This window comes from Carassius auratus, chromosome 3 (assembly GCF_003368295.1).
Source record: "Carassius auratus strain Wakin chromosome 3, ASM336829v1, whole genome shotgun sequence".
Classification (NCBI taxonomy): Eukaryota; Metazoa; Chordata; class Actinopteri; order Cypriniformes; family Cyprinidae; genus Carassius; species Carassius auratus.
The window spans coordinates 20,668,304-20,688,948 of NC_039245.1; the positions used below are offsets into that span (position 1 = coordinate 20,668,304).

At 34.2% G+C, this 20,645-nt stretch overlaps 3 protein-coding genes across 13 annotated transcripts; all 3 read right to left on the reverse strand.

Moving 5' to 3' along the window:
- Positions 1–882: 882 nt before the first annotated feature.
- LOC113050416 (C-type lectin domain family 4 member E) lies at positions 883–3,610 on the reverse strand. Its single transcript, XM_026213353.1, has 6 exons — positions 3,284–3,610; positions 2,850–2,933; positions 2,411–2,491; positions 2,004–2,140; positions 1,774–1,892; positions 883–1,593 (listed from the first exon to the last, which is right to left on the reverse strand). The coding sequence occupies exons 1-6, from the start codon at positions 3,348–3,350 to the stop codon at positions 1,443–1,445; spliced, it is 639 nt and encodes a 212-aa protein (XP_026069138.1). The 5' UTR covers positions 3,351–3,610; the 3' UTR covers positions 883–1,442.
- Positions 3,611–3,751: 141 nt separating this feature from the next.
- LOC113050385 (killer cell lectin-like receptor subfamily G member 1) lies at positions 3,752–6,719 on the reverse strand. Its single transcript, XM_026213308.1, has 6 exons — positions 6,537–6,719; positions 6,081–6,185; positions 5,925–5,987; positions 5,768–5,833; positions 5,351–5,487; positions 3,752–4,322 (listed from the first exon to the last, which is right to left on the reverse strand). Exons 1-6 carry the CDS (start codon positions 6,604–6,606, stop codon positions 4,152–4,154), a joined length of 612 nt encoding a protein of 203 aa, XP_026069093.1. The 5' UTR covers positions 6,607–6,719; the 3' UTR covers positions 3,752–4,151.
- Positions 6,720–7,891: 1,172 nt separating this feature from the next.
- On the reverse strand, positions 7,892–17,426 carry LOC113050337 (C-type lectin domain family 17, member A-like). 11 transcript variants are annotated; one of them, XM_026213214.1, is made up of 12 exons: positions 17,287–17,426; positions 16,261–16,380; positions 16,117–16,179; positions 15,958–15,993; positions 14,430–14,566; positions 14,015–14,139; positions 9,670–9,736; positions 9,461–9,553; positions 8,946–9,008; positions 8,760–8,843; positions 8,499–8,635; positions 8,377–8,388 (listed from the first exon to the last, which is right to left on the reverse strand). In XM_026213214.1, the coding sequence occupies exons 1-9, from the start codon at positions 17,348–17,350 to the stop codon at positions 8,979–8,981; spliced, it is 735 nt and encodes a 244-aa protein (XP_026068999.1). In that variant the 5' UTR covers positions 17,351–17,426; the 3' UTR covers positions 8,377–8,388; positions 8,499–8,635; positions 8,760–8,843; positions 8,946–8,978. The 11 variants fall into 11 exon arrangements, with proteins under 11 accessions (XP_026069025.1, XP_026069080.1, XP_026069008.1 ...); XM_026213223.1 differs by having other exon boundaries at positions 8,273–8,388; positions 8,484–8,843; XM_026213231.1 differs by having other exon boundaries at positions 8,499–8,843; positions 16,261–16,365.
- Positions 17,427–20,645: the final 3,219 nt, after the last annotated feature.

A 20,645-nucleotide genomic window follows, 5' to 3' on the forward strand; every position in this document is an offset into this window, starting at 1 on the left:
TGCCCAATGTAATAGGTGTTTAGTGTTGACCCCTCCTCCGAGGACGATACTGACCAATCATAAGGTTTGTTTTTAAATGACGTATTTGGTCTAAGGAGAGAAGGGCCGTTTTAACCATTACAGCCTATGGTTTTAACCAAGAAAATGTTTTTACATAAATGTTTGAAATTGTATAATATTGACGTTACATATTACAACTACTAAAACTGAACTACTTTGTCGTTCTGTGTGAAATAACGTCTAATCGGACTTGTCCTTGCCTTCAACATTAGCCATTCACTATTCTCTGAAACTTACCCTGTCAGTTCTTATTTGCTAATACTTTGTATGCACATTTCTGAGGAAAGTTTAAATAATTTCAAAATAAACCTTGTTTTATTTATAGCTTCATTTACAAACACAGCATACATAGCATGCTACATGAACAGCAAGGAAAGCCTATTAAATCTCACGACTAATTCACAGTGTGACGGAGACCCGAATCAGATACCCAAAGTGATGAACACACACATCTATAGCAGGCTTTCAGTTAAATGAAAAGGACATGCAGGAACAATGCCACAAGATCACACGTTTATCTATCAAATCCTATTAAATCAATTAACATTAAGAAAAATACACTTTGCACCTTAATCTACCACTTGACTTACACCATTAGCATTTGTAGCGGAGGTGATCCAAGATACCTATATTCTAAAAAAAAAAAAAAATCACATTTTGGTGAGCCTGTGCTAATTGTAGCCTCTGTTTCCTGTTTTTAGCTGACAGGAGCGGCTCCCAGTGTCTTCAGCTGCTGTAGCCCATCTTCTTCAGGGTTCGACGTGTTATGCGTTAACAGATGGTATTCTGCATACCTTGGTTGTAACGTGTGGTTATTTGAGTTACTGTTGCCTTTCTATCATCTTTTACCAGTCTGCCCATTCTCCTCTGACCTCATCAAGGACTAAAATTGTTAAAATAAAAATAAGTATATAAATAAACAAAAACCTTTGGCCTCCAGCCCTAATCAGAGTATTAGCATTTCTGATTGCTATTATCTGAAGCTTTAAAATGTTATAAGTAAATAAAAACCTTTGGCCTCCAGCCTTCCTCAGAGTATGTCAGCATTTCTGATTGCTATTGTCGGAAGCTTATTGTATGAATTCTTTATTCTGGGATGTTGCATGCAAATGACAGGGAAATATTTAAATCATTTTTGGCTTTTTAAGAAAACATGTCTGGAATAGTATTAATAAAAAAATTGAATATAAAATAGAATGGAATGCAACAATCTTGTTGTAAACAGTACACAAGGTGTACATTTGTGACTTTGTTTACAAATATAACATACATGCATGATACATGATTACAACTCATTCGACGGAAATCACAACAGGTTTAAAGTTTAAGGACAAATCAATACAATCTAAATACAATCAATAAAAGTGATCTAACTGCTTATTTTAGATCTGTGTCACTGAGCATGGAATCTCACAGATCCTCTTCTCTTTCCTCAAACAAGAGACATCCCCCCATCTTTCGCCCTTTAAGATGACACAGTCTTCACCATGCAAAGGATTTTCACTCTTCCAGTCATCTGGGGGAGACTCCCATCTATAATAATCATTAATTACAAATGTGAGATCAAGAACAAAATTATGGGGAACAACAACTGTAAAAAAAAAAAAAAAAAAAAAAAAAAAAAAACCATCAGTGATTTGTTATTTACCACTCATTCTTACAGATTTTAAGAATTTTAATAATGTCCTGACAGGATTTTAAAAAGATACTTGCAAGAGGCTGGCGTTTAAGGGGTTGTTGTCCACCCAAAGCCACATGCCCTCCGTCTGGCTGTCGGTCAGGCCAATCCAGTGATAGTCACTGATACCATTTACTCTTTTAGACAGAAAATCCTACAACACAGAAAAATGAAATCCAATGAAATCCAAAATGTATTACTTTTATACTGTAGACTATGAGTGTCTCTTTATCTCTGTCATCATCCCACCGCTCCTAATCTGTACCTGTTCATCTTCATTGTTGATGATCACCAGGTCTCCACCCAGATCCTGACAGCGCTGTCTGCTGCTGTTCCAGTCCATGACATCAGTGGATAAAACATAGAATCTGCCCTGTGCTCTGATCCACTTCTCTTGTAAATCTGTGTAGACAGTTTCGCTCATAAAAGTATAGAAATGCACAGGAAGCGAAAAAAAAAAAAAAAAGAAAATCTTGGTATGTGGTTAAGCTCATAATTGAAACCAGATAGGTGAGAAGAAATGAAATATCTGTGCATAACTGTATTTAATCTTGTGTACTTCTGCTTTATTCAATAAATTATGTTACTAAGAAATATACAAATAACAAGTATGGACGCTCTGCCCATTTTCATATGGAGATGCTTTTCTTATTTATGAACACATGACTGTACCTGAGCAGTAGTTTGGTAGACTGTGGTTTTTAATAATCATGGAATGTATTTTCTTTATTGGTTGAGAATCTAAACGCAAGCCTGTGGAAAGAGCAAAACTGGTAAGGCAATTAAGGTGTACAGCTTTGGATGAGGAGAAATTATTATTTACCTGAATTTAAGCAATTCCTTCTTGGTTCACAATACTGATTTGCATTTTTGGTGTGATGCGTTAAGTATTAAAGTATAGTGAAAAAAAAAAAATCTAATATGCAAATGCTGATATTTAATACATGTACAATGGGTCCAAATGTCTAAGACCCCTTTAGAAAAATCTGGGATTGCTTTTAAAATCATGTCTAAACAAAAATGAATTCTACGATCCGTTTCACCCCTTCAAGCGAGTGAACAACGCGAAGCAAGTGAAGTTAGGAATTTTACATCAGCAAATAGCACTCACACAGGTATGCCAACACTGCATTCACTAACAGAGACAGGAAGAGGAGAACAGAGAATTTCCTCAGCATTGGTTCACAACAGTGCCCTGCATAAACAAATATAAGCACTTTTACACATGCAATATATTTAATATGTATGTAATAATATATATACGATTCAGAATTACATTTTATATTTCTTCTAAATTGTGCAAAGATAATGCAGAATTTAAACAGTTTTAGTCCAAACCTTAATTTGGCTTTGTAACAAATAATTGACAAAGGAAAATTAGAGGCACTGAAATGCAGTATAATTGCAGGAGAAAGTAAGGAAAATCAAAACATTAAACACTGAAAACTTGATTTAAGTGTTTTAATGCTGTGAGCATCTTTGGGCAAGATTATGTTAAGGCAATATTCTATAAAATCCGTTAGTAAGGGCAAGAAACACACTTACTCTCATCTTTATCCGCTGATGTCAGATTGGTGTCTGATAAATAGTTTAAATAAATATTTTCAGCCATCTTTTTTCTGAAGAGAGATTGTTTTATCGCAGTAATAAGAGAGAACTGAAGCCTTGTAACAAAATACTCATGAAGAAAGACACGTTTCTGTGGGGTTCGTTTAACCACACTGACCAAATAACAGCATCTGCAAAATTTCCAGTCAGCTGGTTTTTAGTGGTGTGGGGTATATTTTCAAACATTTTGTGATAGTTTACATGCCTTTTATTTTCATAAGTTGTTGTTTGTTAATAGTTTGCATTGGCTACAAAATCCTTTGGCAATGATTTATTGTGAACTAGTGTATTAACTGTGCACAGATATGTAACAACATGATAAAAGACTTACTGTAATGAGATAGGCTTTACATGTGGTTAATTACAATTACAAATTAAAAAAGAGAATCTATTCACTTGACTTACTAATGCTAATATATTGTTTAATGAACCTTAATGTTCACAAACCGTGCTGCAAAGACATTCATACATGGTCAAGTGTCCAGATGCACTTCCTCTGCTAGATCTTTTATCTACAAAATTCATTAATAAGATACATCTATATATATATTTATTTATTTATATACACACACTGCATTTATTGGGACTTCATAGTTCTTAACACATTTTTAAAATATGATAATATGAAAAACATATGGAAAACTATAAAAAGTATGATATTTCGGAAAATTCCTATATCAAACATGGCATAGTACAGAAATATGAAACAGGTAAACAAGAAATGTATAAAATATAGCAACCTCTTATATTTACACGAGTGCACAGTGAAATAAAACAAAAAGTCAACTGTTAAAAAAGAAGTAATCTACATGCATGGGATCTCACAAATGCTCTTCTCTTTTCTTGAGCATTGAATGTGTTCTTGTGTATTTCCTTTAAGAACAGCACAGTTGGCTTTGGTATTCAGGTCTGGCCAGTTCCCAGCCCAGTAGAGATCAGATTCACCAGCGACACATAGTCTCTGAGCAAGAAATTCCTGCATCACAAACACCATAAATTGCATTTATTCTCTTCTGTATTAATTCATGATTATTTCTGCATGGCTTTATCAATTAAAAAGTTTATTATAAGAACAAATCTAAAATCTAATCAGACTATTCTTCAGACACTTCTCTCATATTTCAGTTCAGTGAAATCTTTAATATGCAAGCTTTTATGTACGGCTTATTGAAAACATCTATTATAAGAACAAAATGTGAAACCCACTTCTTTCATGTTTGCTCCTATTTAAGAAACATTAGTTTTATTCATAATGCTATTTTGTCCCCTTGGAATTATAAGGTTCTATCTGACATTTTTTACAAAATTGAGTTATTCACATATTCTTATTCTGTGACAATTAATTTATATTATCTGATGTTTTATTTTAAGTTGTGTACATTTTGGGATTTTTTATTGAAAAAACAAAAAGGTTCTATCTGCAGAAGTCTATGGAACACAAAAACTTTAAAGCTCAATATCTCAAAACTACTCAGAACGCAGATAGAACCTTATAATTCCAAGGGGACGATTTATAATTTGAAATCTGTATTACAAAAATGATTTGGGCATGGCTTTACTAACAGAAATATCTATTCTAAGAATATGTACCCTGCTCTCAACACTGTATTTGTGAACACACCCTGTGGGTTTTCACCCCTGGACCCACTTCTCTCATGTTTGTTCCTCTTTTAAAAGCATGTTTTAATTCGTAATCTTCAGTGAAGTCTTTAATATGCAAGCTTTTATGTACGGCTTATTGAGAACATCTATAAGAACAAAATGTGAAACCCACTTCTCTCATGTTTGCTCCTCTTTTAGAAACATTAGTTTTATTCATAATGCTATTTATGGTTTGAAATCTGTATTACAAAAATCATTTGCGCATGGCTTTACTAACATAAATATATGTACCCTGGTCTCAACACTGTATTTGTGAACACACCCTGTGGGTTTTCACACCTGGACCCACTTCTCTTACAGTCCTTTCTCTTTTAAATCATTGCAGAACACAAAGTTACACACCTTCTCCTCTGTGTTGTTGATAATGACCAGATCTCCACCCAGATCCTGACAATACCTTCTGCTGGAGTTCCAGGTCTTGTTGTGATTGGAGAAAACGTAAAATATGCCATTGCCCTTATACCACTGCTCTGGCAAATCTACAGAGAAAGTTTTTTTAATGTTTATAAAGAGGAAACACTCTTGTGTGTCTGTTTCAGGTTTGTGGTTTAGCTAGAAACATATTTATAGGCTGGAGGGAAAAAAAGCTGAAACCCTGTTGTGCTTGCACTCTTACATGCATAAATGTGTTTCTAAGATATTTTGTTATGACTCACTGTTAAAAACACAAGAACAGAAATATGGCAAAGGCTCAGACAAAATGTCTGCAAAACCACAGACTCAAGCACTCAAGACTGAAAAAACCAAACATAGTTTAACCTGGGCAGTAGTTTATTGACCTCCAGTTCTCATCATATGTGCAGCCTGGACTACTTTGATCATGGTCTGAACAAAGGTGTGAGGAATTGAGAAAAACAAAGATACTGTCAGTTTATTTTCCACATCAAATTTGAGCAAATAGATGTAAATGATTTACCTGAATTTGAGCAGTTTGTTCCTGGCTCGCAATGCAACAGCACATTGTTGTATTTAGTGACACCTGCAAAAGGCAGGTGAAACAAAATGAAACAAAAAAATGGAAAAGCAAATGTAAATATACCACAGTATGCAGCTGGTTGGCGAGTATACTCACACAAGTATGCCAGCACTCCATTAATCAGCAGAGACAGGATGAGGAGAACAGCAAGAACCTTGGCACAGAGAGATCTACATTGCTTCTCTTTGACAGGTTTCCTAACTACAGAAGAAAACTACAGTTTAAAACGAATACTTAAGAAAATTCTAAATTACTTTAATTTATTAGATTAAAAATGTACGTGAACTTTGCACCAACAAAACTCCTACACAGTTCTCCAACTTTTTTTTGTGTGGGTTTTAAACGGTTGTATAAAGAAAAGAAAAAATGCTGATAAAAAGTTAACATATATAGGTTGTATATCTAAAACCAATACAAACGTTTAGCAGCCACAGTCGTAGCTTTATCTTTAACCTCAGTTGGAGGTCAAGAATGTGCTACACACTTGTAAACATTTTTAAACCTAAATGTGTAATTAATTATTATCAAGGAGATCAATAATCAAGCACTTACTTCCAAATGAATCCTTTTTCATCCAGTTGGTGTTGTCATAAACATGATCAGACATGTCACGTTTGGCCATTATTAAGTGTGCAGCAGAAAGGGGGTGAAGTGCTCTGAACTGTGAGTGTGACACTAAACAGGTGTCACACTGTCTGTGAAGACACACTGAACAGACACGCTCATGCAAGCCGAATGTCATTTCCTGTCAGCATTATTAGTCATGATGCTGCCCAATTTTTCAGACATCATCACTTGCAGAAATACAAATTCTTGATATCAACAATTACATTGCAACTAGTAAAAACTATAATTCTTTATATCTGTAATAGTATTTTCACTAATTCAATAACCATATGCTGCAATTCAAATTCAATTGTTGATATCAAGTATTGATTTCTTCTAGTTGAAATTCTAATTGTACAGAAATACAATTCTTACTAGTAAAATCCTTGATTTTTTTATATCAGTAATTGCATTGTTACTTGTGCAAATGGCTATGTTTGATATCAACAACTGATCTGATAATAAAAATTTTCGATAGCAATAACTTTTGTTTGTTTTTATTGTTACTAGTGACAATGTCCATTTCTGATATCATGAATGTGATCGTAGTAAGGCCAATTTGAGATATCAGAAATAACAAATGTGATATGTTGAAATATACGGTTCCCAGGAGATGGCATGGTCAGTTCACTTAGTTTTGTTGCCACAAAATAATAACTCATGGGAACATAATAATATGAGACCAATTTTAGCAATAGGCAAAAAAAAACATTGTATGGCTCAAAATTCTAGATTTTTATTTTATGCCAAAAATCATTAGGATATTAAGGAAAGATCATGAAGATATTTAGTACATTTCCTACTGTTAATATATCAAAACGTAATTTTTGTTTATAATATACATTGCTAAGAATTCATTTTACAATTTAAAAGGCGATTTTCTCTCTTTTTTGCACTCTCAGATTCCAGATTTCAAATAGTTGTATCTCAGCCAAATATTGTCTGATCCTAATAAACCATACATCAATGGAAAGGCAGAAGGATGTTGTTCCTTCGACAAAATGATCTTGTTGAAACAAAACATTATGACATTACCACAAATTAATATTTCGTGGCCATGACATATCACGTTCATGAGAGTAATGAAGTCATGGCCATGACAAAACTAAATGAACCCACCATGTCATCTCCCGGGCACCGTAGAAATACATTTACAGATAAAATTAAGGTTGAACGGGCTATCAAGCTCCTGGATTTCATCAGAAATATCTTCATTTGTGTTCCGAAGATGAACAAAGGTGAGGTTGAGAAATTAAAGACAGAATTTTCATTTTTGGGTGAACTATCCCTAATAATCTTTATTGTACATTACTATATGGGGGCTTGCAGAAAGCACTTTTCACTACATAAGGATGTATAAATGACAAATAAAAACTTTTAATCAAGTAAATATTTATTAAGAACATGGAATTTCACAAATGCATCTCTCCTTCCTCAAGCAAAAAACATCTCCCCAGTTTGCATCAAGCATTCGTCCATTCAGTACAACACAATCTTCACCCAGAAGATTGTCAGCTGATTTGTGATCATCAGGAGGCATTGCCCACAAACTGTCAAATAAAAAAAATTAAATAATTAATAAGTGAAGCAATAATTGACGAGATGTTTAGTTTATCTAAATGGCTTCCAAATAGAATCTTCTGATACATGTATCAACAGATATTTAAAGGAATACTTGCTTAAGATGATTCTTGGTGTCATCCACCCACAGCCAAACACCTTCCGTGTGGCTATCAGTCAGACCAATCCAATATAATGTATTTGGGCCAATATCTTGGATTTTTTGTGCTAGAAATTTCTAGGAAATAGAGATTAATTTAATATGCTTCATTTATTATATCCAATGCACATATGAGATTTTTCTAATAATCATATTATTTATAATATATATACATAGTATTTCTAAACCTGCTCCTCAATGCTGTTGATGATGACCAGGTCTCCACCCAGATCTTGACAGCGTTGTCTGCTGCTGTTCCAGTCTTTGACCTCAGTGGAAAAAACATAGAATCTGCCTTTGTCCTGGACCCACTTTTCTGGTAAATCTTACATGAAAATGTCTTAATGTTTAATGTCACTGTGGTTTGGCGCACAAGCAGTGAGACTTAGTTTGTAATATTTCTAATATATGCTCTTCAATATACTGACATTAAAAATAAATTGACTTGCTTTTTTGAGGACAGTGGCGTGCTTGGGACCTGTTTTCCAAATCCTTGTGAAGGAACGGCTTGATTTGTGCACCATGGTCAACATCTAGCATAGAAATAAACACAATAATAAATGAAATTCTAAATGAATATTGAGTATTACTAGCTGTATTGTCACGTAAATGGAGAAGATGAGGAGATTGTCTACCTTGATCTGAACAGTTCCTTACTGGTTCACAACTTATTTGCCAGTCCATGGCATTGCTAAAATCTGAAATACAAATTAAAAAGACTTCTGTTTTGAACTTACGTTTTGTATATGTAGTAAACACTGTATAAAAAATAAACGAGAGATGAAAAGTTGAGACCAGATTAGAGAGTTTCCCTCCAATTAAGACACCATATGAACATAAATTTCAGAAAAACGTTCATCAGAAAATAATAATAAGAATAAATAAATAAAATCCATGGTAAATTAAACAAACAGTGGAATAAACACAAATAATTTCAAGATTCTAGAGTGAATGTTATGTGGACATGATTATATTACAATTGTATTCTAATTATAACTGACCCTCAAACTAAATTATGTGGCATATGAGGGAAAAGAAATGTACATTTTGTTTGTCAATAATGATGATAATAATAATAATTATTATTACAATGTGTTGAATATTTAACAGACTTCCACAAAGTGTAAATATAAGACATGAGGATACTCACACAGGTGAGCCAACACCGCATTCGCCAGCAGGGACAGGAAGAGAACAGAGAGAAAAACCACCATACAGATATGATCGACCAAACAATTTCTATCTAAAAAAAAAAAAAAAAAAAAAAAAAAAAAAAAAAAAAAAAAGAACATTTCAAAACCGAAATGAAACTGTTGAAACAATTTACCAAAAAATAAATAAATAACAAATAGCACTTACCTTCAGCTTTATGTGCTGATTTTGAGATGGATCTTGGAATGGTGTTGGAATAAATAGGTTCAGCCATCTTTTGCAAATATGTGAGAAATTAAGAGAGGATCTGGTGAAGTATTCTTAGAGGCTGGGTTTAACTACTTAAGCAGTTATATTTCCTGTCATCATTTCCTGTCAGTTGGTCATTAGTTGTTAGGGGCATCATCTCAAACACAAATTATACATATTTCTTTTTTTTTTTTTTTTTTTTTTTTACACTTGCTATTTATGTTTTTACCTAATTGATGAAATGTTAAAGAAATTGAACTCTGATCTCACTCTAATTTAATAATGATGCAATCAATTACAATGGAAAGAAACATGGCTTACTTTATCGTCCTTCTCTTACTGAACTGAAGGGGAGCTTCTTGCTGTTCACATTTCACACATACAGAAATGAAGGTGATAAGGCAGCAGCCCTCACAGACCACAAATACCTTTAGACATACAGTACTGTGCAAAAGTCTTTGGCCACTACTATTTTCACCAACAAAAATTATTTTAAGGCAGTTATTTCCATGTTTTGCTGTAGTGTGTCATTAGTAAATATCAGTTTACATTTCCAAACATTATTTTTGTCTTTAATTGTAATAATCCAGTGAGATTTTTGCTTGCACAATGAGTCTGACTGCAGCCAGTGCTCCACACAGAGATCTGATCTGATATGATCTCATCATCATCAGTCTGTCTGGAATAACATGAAGAAAAACAGAACAAACTGAGACCGACTTCACCATTTTTTGTTGGTGAAAATACTAGTGGCCTAAGACTTTTGCACTGTATACTGTACATACCAGTTAAACACAAAATATGTATGAGGGACTTTTTTTTTCTTCTTCTTCAGAAAGTTATAACCAGATACTTTGGGGTAAATTGAGCCAGTGATTGGGATTAATATATTTTTTTATAGATTTTTAAAATAGATAATAGGTATTACTGCCTTGTGCTTGTTTTGACTGCTCTGTGGGGATATGTCGCCGACATAATGTCGGTATCAATTGTTCATGTTGCGATTAATTGCTAATGCTATATGGTATTATCACAATATTAAAGTTTATTTTCCAAAAAGTGGTCATAGTACATTATAACAGTGTGACGAGTGGGGCGGGGCCAAGAGCCGTGGGAACAGGAGCGAGGCCAGTGGAGTGATTGGAAATGAGCGACACCTGCTTGTCCCACGGAGGAGATGGAAGGATATAAAAGAGGAGTGACGACAGTGAAGGACGAGAGAGGACCAGGCCTGGGTTTTAGTTGTGTTTGGTTTTTATTTGTGCGCGTCAGTCATCCGTGGGGGGCTGACGCGCTGTTTTATCTTTATTTTGTCATTAAAATGTCATTTAATTGTCTGCCGGTTCCCGCCTCCTTCTTCCCGATGATTATGAAGTTTGTACGTTGTTACAAACAGGTTTAATAACTTTTGTCTTATAAACAAAATAATTGAATATTTAAATACAATAAAGCAATACAGAAAAATAAATAAAGTTAAATGTTTTACACAGATTAAAGTGCACAAGGAAGACCAATAGGTATCACTTCTTCTGGAGATTGAATGTCCTGCAAAGTTCAGCTCCAGTCCTAATAAAACACACCTGAAGCAACTATTTAAGGTCTTCAGGCCCACTTAAAAATTAAGGGTGTGTTTGATTAGGGATGGAGCTAAACTTTGCAGGACAGTTGATCGCCAGGAGCAGGGTTGGAGGACGTTGTAGTCCAGATTAAAATGTAAAAAAAAGTTTGAAAATAATAGCCTATTAAGCCTAAATATTTAAGTATTTGGGCTTTAATGACCACCATAGCAAATCCACAAATCTGAATCACTATTTAAATACGTTTTAGAAAGTGACACAGCTGCTTTATTTATGGGTTTCCAGGTTAATGGCTGCATTTTCTGCAGTTTAGCACCATCTGCAGTCAGAGAGTGAATGTGCTTTCTTCAAAGTCCTTCAAGACAATTCATGTCACTCGGCGGCCATCTTCGAAACGCTTCTCGGGCATTCAAGTGCAATCTCCAAAACTGTTCAGTATGCTTATGATTATATTTCACATTTGAAATCACAGAAGAAATCTGACAACAACTGTGTCATAAATGTTGTTATTTTTGCTCAAATAGCATTATGAAAATCTTATTAATCAGGCTAGATATGCCACATGCACAGTCCCAAGAGCAGTCTCCAAACACTCACTGTTTCTATAGCAACCAGGATTTCTAACAGCAGCTGCAGTGATGCAATTACTTTACCGATTAGCGATTGGCTCTTTCATTCAGAAGGCAGGGCTTCCTGAGATTGAGCGGCCATATTGAGTGTTGCATTCTTTCCCATTCAAAAATTATAGTCTTTGCTTTCATACAGCGTGCCTCTCACGTGTTGCCTCATGTGCTTCTCATGCGTGCTTTTTTACATGAGAGCGTACATGCATCTTTCAAGCAGCATACAGCGGCATTGTTCATTTTGAACAGTTGATGGGAAAAGTAGTCTTAAAATGCATTCCAAATTCCGAATAATTTGTAGTATATAATTATTCACGGTATATAGAACTGCCTACAATAACAATATCGTGCATATTCATCACCGTAATTTATCGCATTATTGAATACCGGCACAAGTCTACTGCTCGGTTATAAAAAAATAATAATATTAATAAAAAAGTCAGACTGGATCAAGTCATTCTTATGTTAATGAGGACTGGAAAAAAACAGACTGTACTTAAATGTGTTTGCACTTTTATCTTACCCTGTTGGTACCTGTTAGTGTGAGTTGAAATTTAAAACGACTGATCAATCAATCAATCAATCAATCAATCAATCAGTGATTATTACAGTAAACATAGGTCTTCCTCAAATAACTCTGTTTTCTAAAAAATTATGTAGTATATATAAAATTGCCATATTCTAGTTCAGTAAATATTAATTTAAAATATCAATTTCAATGTGTTTCTTCTTGCTGTTACTTTCTCAAAATCAGCAATGATTTCCCTGCAAAGACGCGTCACATGGACATGTATTAGAAATAAAAGTCCTACTGCTTCTTAAAGGTCACCCAAGATGTAGATGGGTTTGTTTCTTCATCAGAATGGATTTGTAGAAATTTGGCATCACATCTCTTGCTCACTAATGAATCCTCTACAGTAAATGGGTGCTGTCAAAATAACAATCCAAGAGCAGAGGTTTGCATATTGCAAACACACATTTTTTCACTTCACAAAACATAACCAATGGACTGGAGTTGTGTGGATTACATGTGGATTATTGTGATGCTTTTATCAGCTGTATGGACTCTCAATCTAATGGCGCCCATTCACTACAGTGTATTCTTTAGTGAGCAAATGACATAATGTAAATTTCTCCAATCTGTTCTGAAGAAGACATAAATTATACAATCAGGTAAGTATCAATTATAAGACCAAGATTTACAGGGGTCCTGGGCCACCCAATAATGAACATTTGCCCACCCTGGCAAGCATGCAACATCCACCTCCTCAATTATCTCAACCACCCTGAGAGTCATAACTGGAGACTGGCCTCTACATGCGTGAGGCTTTCATTCACTAGTTATGATGTTTGATGTTGCTATTGATGTTGATATATTCTTTCATAATTATTATGTGTCATAATTATTAACACACTGGTTTGTAGCACTTTGCTATTCTTCTAATTATTTACCTATAGTGGCTGATGAATCAGAAGCTTACTTCCACAATGCAAAATAATGGGGATGGAGGTGCTGTGGCCAATGCTGCTAACAATAATTACAAAATAAAGAACGTAAATCTTTCTTAAGTGTATTGTATATAATACATTATTATATATAACAATGGTATTGAAAGTCATGAAGTGTCAAAAGAACCTTTGACATCCAAAACTTTCCATTCCACAAAAGGTTCTTTACAGTGGAAATACATTGTTTAGATTAATACATTATAATATTCTTCACACTAAAAATGGTTCTTTTAAAAAAAAGATTTCCTGAAAGGTTCTTTGGGGACCAACTTTTGTTCATCAATGACATCACTGTAAAAACTGTAGTACTACTGATCAAGAACACGGAACCTCACAAATACTTCTTTGCATTTCCAAGCAAGAAATATCTCCCCTTTTTTCTCCTTTTAGGTATCCATTTATTACAGCACAGTCTTCACCCATGGGATCACGCATATCATAATTGTCAGGGGGGTAGATCCACCATCTGACAGGACAAAACAAGTGTCAGGGCAATAACCTGTATCAAAAATCCATATGGTCCTTATATAACTTTTGCCATCGTACAAAGAGGCAATGCTAAGCACATCAGATGTTGAAATAAATGGTACTTACGAGATGTTGTTGTTTAGGAGGCTGTTGTCCACCCAAAGCCATACTCCCTCGGTCTGGTGGTCAGTCAGACCGATCCAGTGTAGCACCAATGCATTAAAATCGACTATTTGCTGAGCAAGAAATTCCTGAAAAGACACAAGGCAGAAATATGACTTTAATAATTGATTATGCACAATGCAACCCAAGGTTTGGTATAATGGGCAACTGAGTGGTGCAGTGTGACTGATAAAGTGTTTGCATAGTTTTTAGACCTTTGCAACCTTGCATTTAAAACAAACCAACAAAAAGGTTTCTATGATATTTTGGTGCCTACATATGAGTCAGGTCCTTTCTGGAGTGGGTAAATTCTAGTTGCAGTACATTTGCAGTAAAAATAAATAAATAAAATCCTAAAACTAAAAGCACCTATATGCACCTGCTCCTCACTGCTGTTGATGATGACCAGGTCTCCACCCAGATCCTGACAGCGTTGTCTGCTGCTGTTCCATTCCTTTGTATCATTGGAGAAAACATAGAATCTGCCCTTGTCCTGGACCCACTTCTCTGGCAAACCTGAAGTGAAAGAGGATTCTTTGTTAATTGAGGGTTAATGTAATTATACTGTACGTGTATGCTTTCTCATTAAATGGCAGAATGAATAATGCATTCAATATATATTCTAAAAAACTTCATATATATTCTCTGCTGTGGAGTCAAGACATATATAAATATGATTAAAAGATAAATATGCGACAAAACTACAGAATGTCACATTTTATTATTAGTTCTTTCGACACATACATGTTTCTCCAAATAAAAAGGACAGTACTTTTTGTGTTCTTACCACTAAACCACTACTTGATGTGAGCACAAGTATTGGAACAGTTGAATGTAAAAGATTAAAAGCTAAAATTTAATTGCAAATCCCTTGCATGCAATCAGAGCAGTGAGTCTGCAACCCATAGACATCACCAGACTCTTGGTCTTATGCTTTGAAATGCTTTTCTCAAGCCTTTAATGCAGCCAATTTTTCTTTTCAGGGTTTTAGGGTTGTTATGCAATAAAAGAATGCTGTTACTGCAGATGGGATTATAGATGATAAAGGTGACATGCAAAGGATTGCTTTTCAGAGATGTAATGAGTTAAACTCAGGTAGTTATCAAGGTTTGTGCAGGCAGCTAGAGGTTTTCAAAAAGACTATTGTATGTGCTTGTTTAGTAAAATAGAAAGCATTAGACAAATTGGTCTTAAATATTTTTAACAGCAGTTCACTGCACATTTATGAATTCTGAATTAGGGTTGATCTAGCCTAAAGTTAAACTTAACTTAACCTAAAGCCTCAACTGTGGTTGTATATTTTGCCTTCAGATAGGCCTAGGTTATGCCTGCTGTGGTTGTATGTGTTTGTTGAACTAGAGACTGATTTCTAGTTGTGCCCTCTTTTGGAAGGCTAAACAAAGTAGTTTCACTGACACAAGGAAACACACAGCATCTGCACAACATGGCAGTGACGACAACATCAAGAATTAAAGTTACGCCTTCTTTCTTTGCATGAAAATTTGGGCAGCGCTATACGAATCTTACCACACAGTGACGTAGACATGGGGGCATTTAAGAAAGGTGTTTTAGGAGGATGTGGACAAGTCTTAACTTTCATAAAGAATATCTCTTTGGATTTGAGACTTTAATCTTTGCAACTTTACAGATCTTCTTTATACACCAAGAGCTTGTAACGCTCCAAAGAGTAAGGAAAAATTGAAATTGCATCATATGACCCCTTTAAATACACCATAACTCTTTAATACATCATTAACTAACTTTAACTAATGGAACCTTATTGTAAAGTGTTGCCAAAAGCTCTCCAACTCTGATCAGATCTGTAGAACGGCATATACTGTACTGTATTAACTGAAACATAGAGAAAACCTTGTACATGCCAATTATGTAGATAGGCAGTGACATACCTTTATAAGAACAGGAAAGTAGTGGCTTGTTGTCTTCTGCGGTTTTGTTATAGTAGAAGAAATGTTTAAAGAGTCAACCAATTTTATCAATTAATTTATATGATAAATAAATTAGAAATGAAATATTTATAATAAAATAAGAAAATGTGGTTTACAAACCTAGATTTGAGTTGTTTTTAACTGGCTCACATTCTATCAACTGATTTGAGTTACTGGTGTAATCTGTGAAGCATAAAATAGAGAAACCAATACACAGTGCAAACACAACATATACAAACACAATTTAAATGTTAGAACACTCACACAGGCAAGCCAACACTGCTGTAGCCAGCAGAGACAGGAAGAGGAGAATAGAGAGAAGAACCACCAAATAGACACCATCCCTCTTATTGCCGACAAACTTCTTATCTGAAAACACACTAACTATAATTACATAAATGAATATCCTTCAAAAAAAATCAACACAGTTTAAGGTCATAAATATTTAAAGCATTTTTTTTAATGGAGATCACAGCTTATTGTGGTTGACCTAAAACTGTCAACAGTGTGGGGTTCCACAGGGTCATGTCATGAGTCCGCTGAGGTAACAATCATTAGATAAAATTTTAATTTATTCTTAAAAAAGAAGACCTTTGAAGTGGAAATGTTTTATGAACTCAGTTTCAAAATGTGAGTAATGTTGTTTAATGTTACATATGAAGGGAAAGAAAAATAGATAGCATATAAAATGTGTCTTATATATGCTCCCACTGTTTATGCTCCCACAAAGTCAAATAATGAGAAAGAACTTTCCAGTTACATTTAGGATTGATTTTAAAATACTGTACTTTTACTATAAATCGCTCAGTGACCTAGGACCGAAATAAATTGCAGCTATGTTCACTGAATATAAACCTAAAAGAGCACTCAGATCATTAGGATCGAGTCAGTTAGAAATACCAAGGGTTCACACAAAACAAGGGGAGTGCGCCTTTAGTTACTATGCCGCCCGCAGCTGGAATCAGCTTCCAGAAGAGACCAGAAGTGTTAAAACACTAGTCATCTAGACTCAAAACCCATCTGTTTAGTTTAAATTCATGTTAAATAAGTCAATTTTTAAATAATTTCCAAAGTTTTAAATTTGCATGTTTTTACTTTTGTTTTATTATTTCTTCATGACTATTTTACTTTCTTTTATGTTAAGCACTTTGAATTACCATTGTGTAAGAAATGTGCTATATAAATAAACTTGCCTTGCCTTCTGTAGCAATGTTTCTGAAACATGAATCTGATTTTCTATGCACATTCAATCTGTTCACTCTAATTAAATAAAAAATAAAAATTACTTACTTTGATCTCTCGCTTCTGACCCTGGATTATGCTGCATGGGATTCATATAAATGTTTTCATGCATTTTGTGGCTACATCTGATTTTCAAATAGAGAATGCTCTGACTGAAATTAATATGAGGGGTTCCATGCCACACTTTCCTTTTGTCATTTCCTGTTATCATTTCCTGTCAGGTTATTAGATGTTTGGGGTATACATGTCTATTTGGGATGAGTTTTCATCTGTAGTTTAATTCTTAACTCATTATCAATGATAACATCTGATGTAATATAATATATGATGTAATATAATATATCATATAATAAATTATAAAGTTATTATAATTTACCAGTCTGCTACCACTACAATACCACTGTGATGCAAAAGTCTGTTTTGTCCATTATTTTTCAAGTTTCATTTCTCTTTGTGGTATTTTTCAAAAACCACGTGTGTCTAGTACCAAGGGAACTCAATGCCAAAAATTATTCTTTTGTGTATGAAATGAGGAACATTTAGAAACATTTGTGCTGAAACAACAGATTTTAAAGCAAATACAAGACATTCAGCACAATGGCCAGTGAACGATACTTCCACACTCACTACTCTTTTGCATAATTCTTGTAATCACAATTTTTTAACCAACATGCACTTTGTAGAGGTTAAATTTTTTTTTTGAAATTTTTTTGCTTTAACAGTATTTAAAAGTTAATCAACATTTGTTGGGGGGGGGGGATGGGGTGGCGGGTTGGAACAACTAAAAAAAAAAAAATTCTGGACAGAACAGTCAGTCGCCTCAATCAAAAAAAGGCAATAATAACGGTCATATTTTTAAATGTAGAAAGGCGCGAACCGATTCATTTTCCAGTTTCCTGAATGACATCCAGATTAAACAATCATTATCAAATTGTTTTAGTGTGATAAAGCAGCGAAATGTATTTAGTTTTATTGTTGTTGATGATAATATTTAACATATACCGTTAGCTTTTAGAATAGGTATCATGACTAAAATATTTTAAAAATTTAATATAAATAATTTAAAAGTGTTTTAAACTTTTCCAACCTTTTAGCAATAAACATTTTAAACGTTGTTTAGTTAAAACAATTTACCTTACCAACCATATTTCAACATTGAAAGTTGGTCATGTGCTGTACGTTTTTCAACCGTTCAGCTTTAAATGTTGAGTCAACGTTGTTTCAACGTTGAAACCACAACTAACCTTATTTCAACCATATTTCAATGTTGAAGGTCAGTCATGTGCCGGATGGGTGGGTACACACCAAAAGATTTTTTACATCTTGTAAGATTTTCAAAATATGATAGACCACAAACATGAGTATAAAAATCCTAGATTTAACCTCTTTGCTCCTATAGTGTGTGGTGTGCAATGATGTGACAAAGACAGCACACCACACACAAACAGATTTTCAACCAGAGTCTCGAGTGTGAACGCAGGAAATCTCGCGAGCCTTCAGAATAAGCATGATGGACACTTTAAGCACACCAAGGGAAAATCTGATAAAATAATCTGTAGAACCATCAAGATAATCGGGACATAGCTAGGATTGTCGGAAGGGGCGAAATCGGCCCGAAATCGGCCCAAAATCAGCCTGATTATCTATTAGTGTGTACCCAGCATTAGTCGCAAAAGAGCGACTAATGGGACGGAGTCTGGAGCCCTGAGTTGCCCAGCTCCCCCTGTAAATGATCTAGTACCCCACACTGTAAAATGTAATTAGTTGACTTTACTTAGAAAAATTGAGGAAACCGATTGCCTTAAAATTTCCGATTGCCTTAAAACTTAAAGTATTTTATAAATTTTTAGTTGGTACAACTTAATAACATTTGTATACCAAACTTTTAAATCAAGTATACTTGAGTAAAGCTGACTCAAAATCATTAGTTGTGTTAACTTCTTATTAGAGTCCACATTACTAGGAAAAACTTTGGAAACTGATTGCCTTAAAAAATTTAAGTAAGCTGAACTAAAAAAATTAAGTAAAGACAAAAAACAACACCTGATCTCAGGTAAAACATTATTTATTATCAATTGTAAAATACAGTGTACCAAGCAATCATTTAGACACTCCTAAATGTAAACAGTTTTTACTTTAAAAAAATGTGCAGCGCAAGTGCAACCAACATAAAAAAAATATGACTGATGAATGAATTTCGGATTTGACAATCTGTGACCTGAAATAAACTGAGAACAGTTGACCTTTTAAAAGCATCAACGTTAGCTTAATGCAGGACAATTTATAACACTTCCAAAAAAAAAAAAAAAATGAATAAAAAAAATAAATAACCTTGCAGTGTAAAAATATTTTAAACAAAAACATTTAACAATAAAACCAATATACGATTCAAAACTTTTTTGTGTATTTTAGAAAGTCTGTGCATTAAGCTTAAAGGTATAGTAAAGGGATAGCCCAAAACTGAAAATTCTGTCATAATTTACTCTCCCACATCTCATATCAAACCTGTAAGTAGTCTTTGAAACACACATGAAAATATTTTAAATTAACCCTGAGCAGTTTATGTCCCTCTATTAAAAGTCCAGGTAACCAAAACTAAAAAAGATCCAAAAAGATTATCAAGATGTCTTTGTGACTTGTTGTAAGACTAGACCCTTTCACTTACAGTTTCGGAAAGAGATGAGGGAGTGTAAATAATGACAGAACGTTAAGATTTGGGTGGACCATCACTTTAAAACAATCTGAAAAAGCCTTCACTTACATGAGCAGCATGTTTTTAAGGGACTGTAGTTTTGGTTTCAGGGATTTGTGTCCCAGAGAAAGAAACACTCTTTGTATAAAATCAAAAGTGTTCTTGAGCTGTGGAGGGTACTCCAAATTGAGCGCATATATCAGCCCAAAAAGTAGCCACATGGCATCCGGGAGGTTTTCAATATTGTCCATCACAATGGCTCCTTCAAGGATAATTGCGGTGTGTGAATCCTCTAAATGCAGTGCTTTTGAAGAATCCTGGCTGCCTTCTGTTATCACAGTCAGAATCCTGATGGAAATCTGGGGTATGTCACAATCACAGTCCTAATAATAAAAAAAAAAGAACAGCAATATTAAAATTCTGGTTACATTAGAAATAGTAAATCTCACAAATGTAAAAGTATCTTAAAGAATCAGGACCATCACTTTCTGTTCGACATACAACTAACAGAGATAAACAACGGTTAAAATATTGTGTGAAAATTAGACATTGTAAAACAGAATGAACAGTACAATGACGGCAGAACATACACAAGAAAATGTACAATTACATTTAAAAAGTTTTGTGTCTGGTTGTTTCTGGGACTGAATGCCTATTAGTGATGTATGTGTCGGGGATTAGAGTTTAGAATGAAATATACAAAGAATGGTACTTG